General features: G+C 40.8%; 1 protein-coding gene across 1 annotated transcript; it reads right to left on the bottom strand.

Moving 5' to 3' along the window:
• Positions 1 to 711: 711 nt before the first annotated feature.
• Positions 712 to 10,368, bottom strand: LOC148896837 (G protein-coupled receptor 20-like). Its single transcript, XM_088998814.1, has 7 exons — positions 10,145 to 10,368; positions 7,121 to 7,386; positions 6,768 to 7,034; positions 5,082 to 5,326; positions 3,649 to 3,733; positions 3,445 to 3,570; positions 712 to 2,552 (listed from the first exon to the last, which is right to left on the bottom strand). Exons 2-7 carry the CDS (start codon positions 7,322 to 7,324, stop codon positions 2,367 to 2,369), a joined length of 1,113 nt encoding a protein of 370 aa, XP_088854940.1. The 5' UTR covers positions 7,325 to 7,386; positions 10,145 to 10,368; the 3' UTR covers positions 712 to 2,366.
• Between the last annotated feature and the right edge of the window lie 4,725 nt (positions 10,369 to 15,093).

The raw sequence follows: 15,093 nt of genomic DNA, 5'->3' as shown, positions 1-15,093 counted from the left end.
GTAAGCAGCCACCGACTCCATTACCCCCTGTAGAAGAAGTCGTGCGTCACGCCAGCCTTTACTGTAGCTCCTTATAATGTGGTGTACCATATACAGTGATACCTCAGCTTACGAACGCTTTAGCTCACGAACTTTTTGCCTCACGAACATGAAATTCGCGAGCATATAGTCCTGACTGACGAACTAGTTTTTGGCGGAGGCAGATGAACCAAACCACACAACGACTCGGTGGATGGCGGACTACTTTTTGGCGGATGAACACCAAACCACACGGTCGAACAGCGCCACAGTGGCTGGCGGACTAGGTTTTTTTAGTGCAGACGTGGTTTGTTATCAAGTGAAGTACTTTTGCTATTATGGGACCGAAAAAGACCCCACCACAGACTAGTGTTAATCCGAAGAGGACACAAAAGAAAATTAGCAGAAGTCGAGCGGAAGAAGGAGATCATTGAAAAACATGAACGAGGTGTGCGTTTGTGTGACTTAGGACCATTGCTACCATCCATTGACAACTACCATCACAAAGGTAAATAAAAAGACTTTATTATATAGTACACGTCTGTGCAAGCTCTCAGTCGTACAGGAGTGGTCCATCGATGAAAAGTTTCTTCAGTCGTCATCTGTACTTCTTTGAAGGTGTCGGACGTTTCGCTTCTTACCCAAGATGCTTCGTCAGCGAACTAAAGTCTTTTGCTGGTAGTTTTGGCCCTATATATATCCCTACTGTCGAGACGTGGTGGTGCCGGACTCTGCTATGATTGGTCCCTGCTCTCAGGTTGAGAGGAGCAGAGGACTACTCCCTGCGGCTACACTGATTACTTCTATTGTCCTGACTGAGTATGAGGTCTACGACTGGCCTAATTGCACCATTTGCTCTGGCATCACCTCATCAGCATAACTAAGCCTACGTTGCTTAAGAAGACTGTTGTCCGAACAATCCAAATAGAACCTCACCCCACCATGGCGATTTCGTGAAGGGGTTTGCTGTTTTAACAAATCATAGCAGAGTATGGCACAGTCACGTGTGGACAGTAGGGATATATATAGGGCCGAAACTACCAGCAAAAGACTTTAGTTCGCTGACGAATCATCTTGGATAAGAAGCGAAACGTCCGACACCTTCAAAGAAGTACAGATGACGGCTGAAGAAACCTTTTCATTGATTACACAGTACAGTTTATTTCTTTAATTTCAATACAATCACACATTTATTCTACATAAAATAAGGTATATTTTGTGTAGTTTTAGGGCTTATTTAGTAGAAAATTATGTTTTATGGCGACCTGGGAACAGATTATTCTCATTTTAATGGTTTCTTATGGGAAATAAATGTTTGGAAGACAAACTTTTCAACCGACACACTTTCTGGGAACCAATTAAGTTCGTAAGCTGAGGTATCACTGTATTTGGAAAACCTTTATATATTTGTATATTGTATTATAAAAAACTTTTTTCATTCATTGAATGTGTGCCGTATACTCCGGTGTGCCTTATATATGGAAAAAAAATGTGAAAATACATAATTCATTGTAGGTGCGCCTTATACTCTGGTGCACCTTATACACTGGGAAATACGGTATATTAAAAGGTAAGAATTTCTCCTAGCCACGCTGCTGCCTTCACAAATGGTGTCTTGACATTGTCTTTCTCTTCTGAGGATCGTTCATACAATAGCCTGCTTAGGCAAAACAGGTTAGGCAACTTTCGTAATGCTGATGAGGGTCGTTATGCTGATGAGGTGATACCGGTGGGAGTGGGGGTAATAGGCCAGTCGTTAGTCAGGAATGTAGGAACAATCGGTGGGGCCACAGGGAGGGGTCCTCTGCCCCCCCAACCTGAGAGTAGGGACCTATCATAGCTGTGTCCGACGCCACCATGTCTGGACATTAGGGATATATAAATAGGGCCGATACGACCAGTCAGACTTTAGTTCGCTGACGAAGCCTCTTGGATAGGAGGCGAAACGTCCGAAACCTTCAAATTTGTACAGATGATGGCTGAAGAAACCTTCTCATCGATGGACCACCCCTGTACGACTGAGAGCTTACACAGACGCCTTTCTCTTCTGAGGTAAAAAAAAGATGTATAGTATGTACAGTATTCATCCAACAACAAAAAGATGCCCTTTTTCCTTTGCGCCCTTTTTCAATTGCTGTCTTTCATCCTTCCATTTAGATCCTTGGTGAATGGCATCATTTGATTTGTTCCTTGAGCTGCTGCTTTGCTTCCTTCTGCAATGCAAACTGTCAAGCCAGAAGCGAGTCTTCATCATTGCAATGATGAATTGTATTTGTTATATCAATGCTGTCCATTGATGTCCAATCGAAGTTCGTTCCGCAGTTGATGTTGCGAATTCCACAATTAATTTACAATTTCTGAATCCTTTGACTGATTTTCTGTGGTGATGGCGGAATCATGTTCATCATAATTACATTATTAGGGATGGCCACGGCAGCCTCTCCTCCTGAGGCCTTGGAACTGTGCTGCATGCTGATGATATCACCGCTGCTTTGCTCTGCCTCTGGACGCCGGAAAATATTCCTCATAGTGGCCTGTGATGGATAATGACACTGTTATGACTAAATGATTCAATAAAGAGTGGCAATTTTTTGTAACGTGTCCTATTCAGCTTCATATTGATATAGGTGGATCAGAACAGTTTTTCTGGTAGTTTCAGCCCTATATATAAATCCCTACTGTCCAGACGTGGCAGTGTAAAAATGAAAATTGTAAAGAGCAATTCATTGGGGAGACTAAACAAATTCTCAAAAAAAGACATTATCAACATCGCAGGGATAATACTAGTGGGCCTCAATCGGCAGTACATATGCACCTAAAAGCTAGCAACCACTCATTTGACGACAATGAGGTTAAAAATCTTACAGAAAGAAAATAGATGGTTTGAAAGGGGAGTAAAAGAAGCTAGAAGCTAACAGCAAAATCCTTCCCTTAACCGCCATAGTGGGGTGAGGGTCAATTAGGATCGTTCGTACAATAGACTGCCTAGGCAACATAGGCTTAGTTATGTTGATGAGGTGATACCAGGGCCAATTGGGCAATCAGGCCAGTCGTCAGTCAGGACAATAGAAGTAATCAGTGGAGCCGCAGGGATTAGTCCTATGCTCCCCCCAACCTGAGAGCTGGGACCAATCATAGAGTCCGGCACTGCCACGTCTGGAAAGTAGGGATATATAGAGGGCTGAAACTACCAGTAAGACATTAGTTTGCTGATGAAGATTTTGGATAAGAAGTGAAACGTCCGACACCTTCAAAGAGGTACAGATGAGGGCTGAAGGAACCTTTTCATCGATGGACTTACACAGCTTACACAGACGGTTCACCCGTAGAAGGCACTAAATTCCATACACTGTGCTTTATTCGTGTTTTTCAATTTCAGGAATTATTTCTATCCAGTATTGCCTTTTCACCAATCTGAAATCCTACCTGGAAGTTGTTCGTCACAAAGCAGTATACAACAGGATCCATGCAGCTATTCAGACTGCTGAGTGTGACGGTCAAATGGTAGACGATCACGTGGTGAGGCATATCGGGGTAGAAATACACCACCACCTATATGACGGATGCATAACACAATATCACTGCTTGGCAGTTGCACTTGATAAGACCACCCAAGCTCCTCTTACCCACCTGTCGTATGTGGAACGGTGTGAAGCAGACGGTGAAGATGATTAAGACTGTGGTCAGTAGCTGGACGGCCCTCTTGCGTCTCTTCCTACATAGATAAATAAAGACTTTGGATGGACTCTGGTAGTTTTCCGGTCACTCTTTTTGTAATTTCCTTCAGATATGACTTGGATTGGAAGATCTTATTGCATTGTAAGGTTACTCTTTAGTCAAGGTCCTCCCTTGATTAGGCGGTCACCTGTCTCTCGGCTTGTAGACGAATGCGTTGGCACTTAAAGAGTCTTCAGTTAATCTTAACTTCATGCTTTGGGAAAGTGGGCGGGATACAGATTGAAACACAGAACCTTTTGGCTACCAGGCAGAAGTTCATACAACTCATACATTGTGCTGCCAGTTTCTCCAGGACAACGGAGTCGGTGTTTTCAGTCACATCTTACCAACTTGAGTTAAGCCTCTCAACAAGAATCACCCTTGCAACGCTGTATCTTTTTTTGGGTGTAGTTTGTGTTGTTTCAGTGTACAAATGAAAGAGAATGATTCTTCATTAACGGGGGGTCCATTATTCAGTCAGGTCTTCCAGCTGGACATGATACCGTTTGCTAGCTCCAACCCAGATTTTTATGCTGTATTCTTGATCTGATGGGATTTGCATATTTGTTCTTAAACTAAATGCCCTTTCAATGTAATTCTTGCATGTGTGATGTTGACAGCAAAAGTACACAACATTAACCTCAATTGTAGTTGTTACACAACAATTTTGAATTGGAAAAATAAATCCTGAGCCACTATGACATTGCCATCTACTGGTCTGGCATGTATATTACTGCAATGTTTTTAAATGTTGTACGTCCATGTGATTTTTTTTAATCGGTAAAAAAAAATCTAATGTACACTCAATTTGGCAAAACTTAATTAAAATAGAAACCAATGAACATAACCATAACCATCAATGGGCCGATTGTGCCAATGCGTATGTGGAACTGTCGCGGCTTGGAATTGAAGCGCATTTACGTGGGACAGGAGATGTGAGACAATCTCTTTTCGTCAATGGATCCTATAGGTTCGTGTTTGCTTTCAAAACTTAGCTTGTAGCAAATGTGCACATCACATCTCACTATGATGTCCCTGATCCACTGTTTTTTCATCCAGAACTGCTTCAAATGACAAAGAGGGTGCACAAAGTGTTTCGGATTGTATGAATTTCTGTGTCTTTGTGTTGTCACATTATTTATTATTTTTTGTTGTCGTTTTGACTTCAAGATGGCACCGCGAGAGTGGCTCCCTTTACAGCAGGTCCTGTAATTTGTTGTTCTACTTCTTCCTTTCCTTTCTTCTTACTTTCATTACTTTGCTGCTGTGAAATGTAAATTTCTCCAGTGTGAGACTAATAAAGGCTAATCTAATCTAATCTAATAAATTCATAATGTTGGTTGTACCTGCTTTGTTGCATCAGGCGATGGTCGGCAAGCGCCCATACAATCCGCAGTGTGAACACAACAATGACGACAAGGGGTAGAAAAAACTCAGTGAGGGTGAGGAAGAGGAGCTTGGAGAGGCAGCAGCCTGTATGTTGGAAAGCCGTAGACAGGAAGGAGTAGGTGACCACAATGGCGAACAGCCACACAGAGATACACACACATTTGGCCACGCCAGAGTTGCGCCACCGGCGAGATGCTTCAACCTGTCGAGACATGAAAATGACAGTCGTCAACAGTTGATTTCAAACAATTTCAAGGGTAGATTCACAGTCAGTTCAGAAAAAAAAATATTTAGAAGAGATGAGATGTCTCTGATGAAAAGCATTTGTACAAATTTGATGATGAGTGTTATTGTATATCACTTCAAAATTAACTCAATGCCTCACTCTCGTGCCAGGGTTTTTGTCATTGTCACTAAATTCTTAGACCCACAGAATATTGAGTTTTAGGACTACATCAACATTTAACGCAGCGTAAGAAACCCTAGACTCTCTTCTTTCATCAGAAAAAAAAAAGTTAATTCCTAAATTATATGAGTCTGGAGTTATATGAGCTTGAAATGAGGGTGGCTGTCCAAAATACAATGCAATACATAAATCTTGGTTGATATGGCGCTTTAACAACAGCTGAAGCTGGAACAAAGCGCAAACATGGGGAAAAAAGGGAAATGCTGTCCCCTTGTGGAAGCGAAAAACCATTGCTGGACTGGCCAGCGCTTTATTGGCAACCAAGCATTAAAAAACAAAAAACGAACTAATTAGGGAATGGCGCTCTATACGTCATATTTTCAATTCTTGAATAAATTCGGGAATGGCAGTGAATGAGTTAAGTACGGTTTACGTTCACAATTTAATTTCCAAATTTGTTTGGGTTTTGTTTTTTTTTTTTTCGTGGAGGTGCCGATAAAGCGCTGGTCAGACCTCTGGGAATGTTTTTCTCTCCCACAAGGGGCAGCATTTACCTTTTGTACAGCCGCCCCAATTTCACGCTCAGATAACTCCATATAATTTAGGAATTAACTATTTTTTCTGATGAAAGAAGGGAGTCAAAGGTTTCTTTGAATGTTTATGCAGCTCGATATTCTGTGGGTCGTGCAATTTGAGTGAAAATGACAATAATCTTGGCACTGGAGTGGACACATTTTTGCACATCGTCTGACAGTGAATGAGTTAAAAAGTGGAATTTTTTTGTTCGTAATGTCAAATGTGATCATTGTGACCAATATGATACAAAATGAAAGTACAATATTTTTGGGTGTATAAGGCACACTCGAAAGGGTTGATTTTCTTCAAAAGATGACCACGCGCCTTATACACAGATGCGCCTCATATGTGAAGTAATATTGAGCCACAACCAGTTTCACAATTACTAACTATAGCCTCCTACTCCTTCCGGTTTGAAATTGAAGTACTTTTTACACACTTTAAGTCATTTTTATTGGTGTTTTGCATTTGACTAAAAATATCATACTGTGTGTTTTGGGTATTTGAGATGCTATAAAACGTTTTTCTGATGTCAGTTAGGAAACAAAAAAAGTGACGTCAGTTGTCCTTTAAAATCACATTCTGTGAAACATCTCATGGTTTAGACTTGACAAGGTTGGGAGGATGTTTCCCCAACGACAAATATTGTAACCATACTCGCCTGCACAATGGCGAGGTATCGGTCGACACAAATGCAGGTGAGGAAAAGGATGCTGCAATACATGTTGACAAAGTAGCTGAAGACGTGTAAGTAGGAGCACGTGAGGCAAGCTCCTCCACTGTAGTAAAGCAGGATGCGTGTCGGCAGTGACAGATTGACCAGCAGGTCTGTCACGGCCAGATTGATGGTGTAGATCACCGAGGTGCTCTTTTGCTTGGTGCGGAAACAGAACACATAAAGAGCCAACGTGTTGAGCACCATGCCCACCTGAAATAGGAGGCGACCTTGTCAACGTGAGAGTGAGCAATTATATAAAACGGTCCATTTGGAAAAAAAAAACAGGATTTACATACCAGGAAAATGATGGAGTTGATGATCATGAGCGCTATCCAAAGTCCATAGAAATCGTTGTAAAGTCCTTCATCCAAGTGAGCTAATTTTTGGAGGTATGCTTCCATACCACTTCTGTTGCTGAGACTCGACGGATCTACATGGCCGCGAAGGGAAGTGGCGACAATAGCACAGGATGGCGTGCTGTTTGCACTCACGGTGCTCATGTTGGCCACGGATGACGAAGATGATGATGATGATGATTAAAGTTGGTGACAGTGGTGAGCACCTGAAGGCCGATGAGCATCGTGCAAATCACATACATGAGTTCAAAGATACATGCATACAGTATGAGAACGGTTGTCTTACATTCATTTTGTAGATGTGTCTCAGGTCCAAATTGAACTGAATGTACTGTATTTTCCGGAGTATAAGGCAAACCGATGCGCCTTTTACAATGAATGCTGTATTTTCAAACTTTTTCCATATACGTATAAGGTGCACCGGACTATAAGGTGCACTTTTAATGAATGAAAAACATTTTCCAAATATAATACACAGGTAACATCCGAGTTACGAACGGGTTCCGTTCCGACAAAAACGGTAGTAAGTCAAAATCCATTCAAAATGGCCGACGTGACGTTTACACGACAGGATAGTATATAATGTCAATCTGTTGTTTTAAAGCAACGTTTTCTATTGAATACTATTATATACCAAACTGTTTACAGTTCATTTATAAATTTTATAACTTTTAGTATCATTTTTATCATTTTATATCGATTTTTATTACTGTACCTGTAATGTATACAAAATTGTTTACTGTACAGTTCATTTATAAATGTTATACTTACCCTGCTCTCCCAAACAGCCACAAGAGGTCGCCCTACACACACGCTTGGACACAGGTGGATGCCGAAGGAAAAAAGCAGTGTACAGTACTACAGGAGATGTTGCCGAGATGGTATCTGCACTGTATAACGACTGTATTGAGTATAGTCACACAGTAGATTGCTCTGCGAGTGTGTCACATGCTGGCTGGCCAAATTGTAGTACGCGTTGCCGGCTGCTTGTGCGTTGCGGTGCCAGGCGTAGAATGAAAAAAAGTACAGGTGGCAGTCGTAACTCGGATTTTACCTGTATACATTTATCAAAGTCTTCCAAATATAAGGCTCACTACATCATAGCTACAGTCGAGGCTGGAGTTACGTTTTATAAATCCCAGCATGGACTGTGCTCGACTTCCACAGGGTGAAATGGACTAATTGCGAAATTGGTTGAGGCTCAATATTATTTCACATATAAGGCGTACCGGCATATAAGGCACTGTGTCATCTTTTGAAGAAAATGAAGCCTTTTGGCTTCACTTATACACTGGAAAATACGGTACTTGTACAGTGAAACTTTGTGTGCACATGCGCCCCATGACCGACTTGTAACTCAAGTTATGAATACACTAATGAAATAAGTCAAACCAAAAGAAACATTTTCATCAAAGTTGAAACAAAAACAACCGTGTTGTCGCACTGGGAAAAAAAGGGAATTGTATATTGGACAATCTTTTCAATGACTGTATTATCATTTTAAAAAAATCTTGCATTTGTCAAATACGCCATTCACGAATAAAAAAAAAAAAAAAACGTGGGTAAAAGCATAACCGTATTTTTCGGTGGATAAGGCACACCACAGTATCTTCAAAATATGACCCTGCGACTTGTACGCAGATGCGCTCTATATGTGAAGTAGTATTGAGCCTCAACAGGTCTCGCAACTACTGTCAGCAGCCGACTCCATTCCTCCCCCATAGAAGAAGTCGTACATAACCCCAGCCTCTACTGTAGCGCCTTATAATGTAGTGTGCCTTATATTGGAAAAACGTTTATATATTTATATATTTGGAATGTTCTTTTTTTCAATCATTGAAAGTGCGCCTTATACTCCGGTGCGCCTTAGATATTGAAAACATTTGAAAATACACCATTCATTGGGGTGCGTCTTATACTCCAGTGCATGTTACACACCGGAAAATACTGTAGTACATTTTTTTTATTCAATGATGTAAATTAGTTTGTGCTAAAAAACAGATTGGAAGTCAAACTGTGAGAGAATTTGAAGGTTTGATTGTAAGCGATCTTTGAAGCTATTATTTCCCATGACAGAACATGAAAATACAGTATAATTTAATTTAAATTAATTATCAGAATCAGAATCAGAATCATCTTTATTGCCAAGTATGTAGAACACACAAGGAATTTGTTTCCGGTAGAACACGCTGCACTAGTATCGTCGTCAAAAAAAAAAAAAACCTGCTAAGTGGCACTATACATATATTATTATTATTATTAATTATTGTAATTTTACTACATGAAAATATAGTGTAAACATTGCTAATGTTAACCACGAGTATAGACACCATCTCGAAATCCCTTTTTTTTTAAACGTGTTTATGTAGCCTCCTAATGGACTCTACATTTATTTAGTGCATATTTCCAACCAATATATCAATGCATACTGTCAGCATGTTTCTATATAATACATCACACACAGTGGTGATGCAATGGCTACAAAGAGACACAGAAAAGAGTCTGGAGGGCTCTCAGGCGCATCGCAAAGAAATTCCAAGCAGCGTGAGAATCACTATAAGCTTGTGCGTCTGTGTGTGTGTGTGTGTGTGTTGTGTGAGCCTGAGAACACTATAGCAAGGGAGTGATGCAACAAATATCTACTCAGTCCAGCATCATTTTATTGCCTTTTAGAGAGCCCCTAAGGGCAATTGACATTTTTTTTTGTTTCCGCAATAACTTTGATTTAAGTGTCATAAGTGTACTAGTTGCAGAAAAACGGCGGATGGGATTACAACCCTGCAGATTTGCTTCAACGGTGTAGATTTCTGTACAAACTCAAATCGCAAATAAACTTTAGTGTAAGATTAAACCAGGTAGTTCATGCTCAATGCAGACATCTTTATTTATTTTTATTTTTTTAGGCAACCCAAGTCAGGTGTAAAACTATCATACAAGAATACAGAGGATCTTCTTTAAACGTACCTTGAGAGGAAAACAGCAGGAGACTCAGTTGATCAGATGGGTTGAAATCCTCAATTCAAATTTTCCAAGCAGGGTTTTACAGACATTGTTTCTGCTCAACTTGCCCGACAGGACTTGAGACAAAATATCCTCATCATCTTGTAGCTTCTTTCCTACTGCTACTCCAAGCACAGCATCCCCTGTAAATTCACCAAAGCCTTCTCATGTGCCATCTTGCTTCTCAATGTCTCTAGTTTGTCTTAGTCCACCTATTGACATGCCTCCTAAGTTCTCATCTCGCAGTTCAATGTCTTCCGACGTCCCCCCCTCCCTTTCACTGACTTTAAATATCCCCTCTGTTTGGTCCTCAGGCAGGAAGTCTGAGTGTATGTTTACATTTTGATCAGACAAGGATGCTCATGTGAACTGGACACAAATATCACGAGGCATGTAAACAAATAGGAAAAGGGTAAACATAGAACTTTTGCTTACTAGTTTTGATGTTGAAAGTTCAAATTTGGGTTGCTGCTCTGCTTCGGCCAGGGGCGGCAATAACTAGCAAACCCTGGTTACTCCTCGGCCACCTCACATCTACGGGAACATTTTTGAAATCTGTGATCTTGGTATCATTTCAACTGAACAAGATCATATTTATAAATTTCAAAATAACGTCAATAAATATATATTTCATTAAAATGAATGGAAATATTGTCACAAGATTGGAACGCTTGATTATGCAGAATGACAAATGAAAAATAAGGCACACGCACATATGCCGTTTATATATATATATATATATATATATATATATATATATATATATATATATATATATATATATATATATATATATATATATATATATATACAGTAAAGTCTCGTTATATCGATATCGGATATATCGATAGTCCCGGTTATATCGATACTATTTCTATGCACGCACGGGGAAAATTACATGCAAACAGGGTCGGATATATCGATAGTCCTGGTTATATCGATTTTTTTCGGACTCCCTTGAATATCGATATAACGAGACTTTACTGTATATGATTTCAACAAAATGTCAGAATGTCTGTGTAAGCTCTCAGTCGTACAGGAGTGGTCCATCGATGAGAAGGTTTCTTCAGCCGTCATCTGTACAAAAGTGAAGGTTTCGGACGTTTCGCCTCCTATCCAAGAGGCTTCGTCAGCGAACTAAAGTCTGACTGGTCGTATCGGCCCCATTTATATATCCCTAATGTCCAGACCTGGTGGCGCCGGACACAGCTATGATAGGTCCCTACTCTCAGGTTGGGGGGGGGCGCGGGACCCCCCCCTGTGGCCCCACTGATTGTTCCTACATTCCTGACTAACGATTGGCCTATTACACCCACTCCCCCCGGTATCACCTCATCAGCATAACGACCCTCATCAGCATTGCGAAAGTTGCCTAACCTGTTTTGCCTGAGCAGGCTATTGTATGAACGATCCAAATTGAACCTCACTCCACCAGACCGGTTTAATGAAGGATTTTGTTGTTTTATAAGAATCGCCTCTTTTACCCCCCTTTCAAACCATCTATGTTCTTTCGCTAAGATTTTAACCTCATTGTCGTCAAATGAGTGGTTGCTAGCTTTTAGGTGCAAATGTACTGCCGATTGAGGCCCACTAGTATTATCCCTGCGATGTTGATAAAGTCTTTTTTTGAGAATTTGTTGAGTCTCCCCAATGTACTGCTCTTTACAATTTTCATTCTTACAATGTATGGAATAAACCACATTACTTTGTTTTTCATTTGGTAGCCTATCTTTTGGATGCACTAATTTTTGCCTTAACGTGTTTATCGGTTTGAAATAAGTAGGAATTTTATGTTGCCAAAGGACTCTTTGTAATTTTTCAGAAACTCCTGCAACGTACGGTACTGCTACTCCTCTCCTTTTAGAATCTTGAGAATTATTGTTTTCGTTCGCTATTCTTTCTTTCTGACATTTGTTGAATGACCACTGAGGGTACCCACACCTAATGGACTCTACATTTATTTAGTGCATATTTCCAACCAATATATCAATGCATACTGTCAGCATGTTTCTATATAATACATCACACACAGTGGTGATGCAATGGCTACAAAGAGACACAGAAAAGAGTCTGGAGGGCTCTCAGGCGCATCGCAAAGAAATTCCAAGCAGCGTGAGAATCACTATAAGCTTGTGCGTCTGTGTGTGTGTGTGTGTGTGTTGTGTGAGCCTGAGAACACTATAGCAAGGGAGTGATGCAACAAATATCTACTCAGTCCAGCATCATTTTATTGCCTTTTAGAGAGGCCCTAAGGGCAATTGACATTTTTTTTTGTTTCCGCAATAACTTTGATTTAAGTGTCATAAGTGTACTAGTTGCAGAAAAACGGCGGATGGGATTACAACCCTGCAGATTTGCTTCAACGGTGTAGATTTCTGTAAAAACTCAAATCGCAAATAAACTTTAGTGTAAGATTAAACCAGGTAGTTCATGCTCAATGCAGACATCTTTATTTATTTTTATTTTTTTAGGCAACCCAAGTCAGGTGTAAAACTATCATACAAGAATACAGAGGATCTTCTTCTCTTTAAACGTACCTTGAGAGGAAAACAGCAGGAGACTCAGTTGATCAGATGGGTTGAAATCCTCAATTCAAATTTTCCAAGCAGGGTTTTACAGACATTGTTTCTGCTCAACTTGCCCGACAGGACTTGAGACAAAATATCCTCATCATCTTGTAGCTTCTTTCCTACTGCTACTCCATGCACAGCATCCCCTGTAAATTCACCAAAGCCTTCTCATGTGCCATCTTGCTTCTCAATGTCTCTAGTTTGTCTTAGTCCACCTATTGACATGCCTCCTAAGTTCTCATCTCGCAGTTCAATGTCTTCCGACGTCCCCCCCTCCCTTTCACTGACTTTAAATATCCCCTCTGTTTGGTCCTCAGGCAGGAAGTCTGAGTGTATGTTTACATTTTGATCTGACAAGGATGCTCATGTGAACTGGACACAAATATCACGAGGCATGTAAACAAATAGGAAAAGGGTAAACATAGAACTTTTGCTTACTAGTTTTGATGTTGAAAGTTCAAATTTGGGTTGCTGCTCTGCTTCGGCCAGGGGCGGCAATAACTAGCAAACCCTGGTTACTCCTTGGCCACCTCACATCTACGGGAACATTTTTGAAATCTGTGATCTTGGTATCATTTCAACTGAACAAGATCATATTTATAAATTTCAAAATAATGTCAATAAATATATATTTCATTAAAATGAATGGAAATATTGTCACAAGATTGGAACGCTTGATTATGCAGAATGACAAATGAAAAATAAGACGGGGGGACGGGGGGCACACGCACATATGCCGTTTATATATATATATATATATATATATATATATATATATATATATATATATATATATATATATATATATATATATATATATATATATATATATATTCATTATCTATATTCATATATAGATTCATTACCCACCATGGAAAAGACGGTTGGAGGCCAAGATCAAGGCGGCTCGGAAAGATGTGAGTCAATTGACGGAGACCCAGAGAGGTGTGAATAAAAGGCCAATACCCAAGAGGTACATGCAGATAACCATACCTGAAGCACTCGAAACTGCCAAACAAAGGCTCCAGGCCTTGGCCAGTCGCCTAAAGAGGTACACGAAAGAGAATGAGGCCAGAAGAATAAACAGGCTGTTCGCAACACAACCTGCGAAAGTGTACGCTCAGTGGCAGAGTTCTAACAGCAGAGCAGACCCTCCAAGGCTGGAAACTGAAAGATACTGGAAAGGCATATGGGAGAAGGAGGTCGCACATAACAGCAGTGCACAATGGCTGGTGACTCTGAAAGAGGAGCACAGCAACCTCCCTGAGCAGAACCCAGTTACCATCACAGCGGCAGATATACAGGGAAGAGTCTCAGGTATGAAAAACTGGACGGCACCAGGCCCGGATATGGTCCACACCTACTGGCTAAAGAAACTCACAGCTCTCCACGAGCGCCTAGCAGCACAAATGAACCAGCTGCTGATGGATGGGACTCACCCAGGATGGCTAACCGAAGGGCGAACAATCCTGATCATGAAGGATTCCTCAAAGGGTGCAGTTCCTTCCAACTATCGGCCAATAACCTGTCTCTCCACAACATGGAAGCTCATGTCAGGCATCATTGCGGATAAGATAAGTGGACACATGGATCAATACATGAGCAAAGCACAGAAAGGCATTAGTAGAGATACTAGAGGTGCCAAACATCAGCTGCTGGTTGACAGAACAGTCGCTCAAGACTGCAGGTCCCGACATACCAACCTGTGCACAGCCTGGATTGATTACAAGAAAGCATATGACTCGATGCCACACACATGGATCAATGAATGCTTGGAGTTGTATAAGGTCAACAGGACCCTGAGAGCCTTCGTTGCAAACTCGATGAGGATGTGGAAAACCACACTTGAAGCCAATGGCAAGCCACTAACGTTAGTGAGTGCTCTCCTGATATGTTTTGACTCCTTTTCTCTACCTTCAGTGCTAGTTGGTATTAGTTTAGCCCTATGCTGGAGGGTTCTGATAACTCCTAGTTTATGTTGTAAAGGGTGGTTAGAGTCAAAAAGTAAGTATTGGTCAGTGTGCGTAGCCTTCCTAAAGACTTCTGTTTTTAGCGCTCTGTCCTCTTTTATAATAACTTTACAATCCAAGAAGGCTAGTTGGTTCTCTTGAATGTCCTCACGAGTAAATTTAATGTTGAAGTCTACAGAGTTGAGATGATCTGTGAAGGATTGAATTTCTTGTTTCTTAATTATGACAAAAGTATCGTCCACATATCTAAACCAGTGTCTAGGTTTTGTCCCTGGGAAGGATGTGAGGGCCTGTTTCTCCATCTCTTCCATGTAAAGATTAGCCACTATGGGTGAAACTGGTGAGCCCATAGCACAACCATGGATTTGTTTAT

The sequence above is a fragment of the Hippocampus bargibanti genome, linkage group LG06, assembly GCF_051943395.1.
Source record: "Hippocampus bargibanti isolate YZ-2025 linkage group LG06, ASM5194339v1, whole genome shotgun sequence".
Classification (NCBI taxonomy): Eukaryota; Metazoa; Chordata; class Actinopteri; order Syngnathiformes; family Syngnathidae; genus Hippocampus; species Hippocampus bargibanti.
The sequence above is the reverse complement of the archived record's forward strand: the minus strand, read 5'-3'. Positions and strand labels throughout refer to the sequence as shown.

Coding starts and splice junctions, on each gene's coding strand:
- LOC148896837 (XM_088998814.1), bottom strand. CDS start 7,324: ATGAGCACCGTGAGTGCAAACAGCACGCCATCCTGTGCTATTGTCGCC. Junction 5,327..6,767: donor GATACCTCGCCATTGTGCAG/GCGAGTATGGTT, acceptor ATGTCTCGACAG/GTTGAAGCATCTCGCCGGTG. Junction 3,571..3,648: donor CACCGTTCCACATACGACAG/GTGGGTAAGAGG, acceptor TCCGTCATATAG/GTGGTGGTGTATTTCTACCC.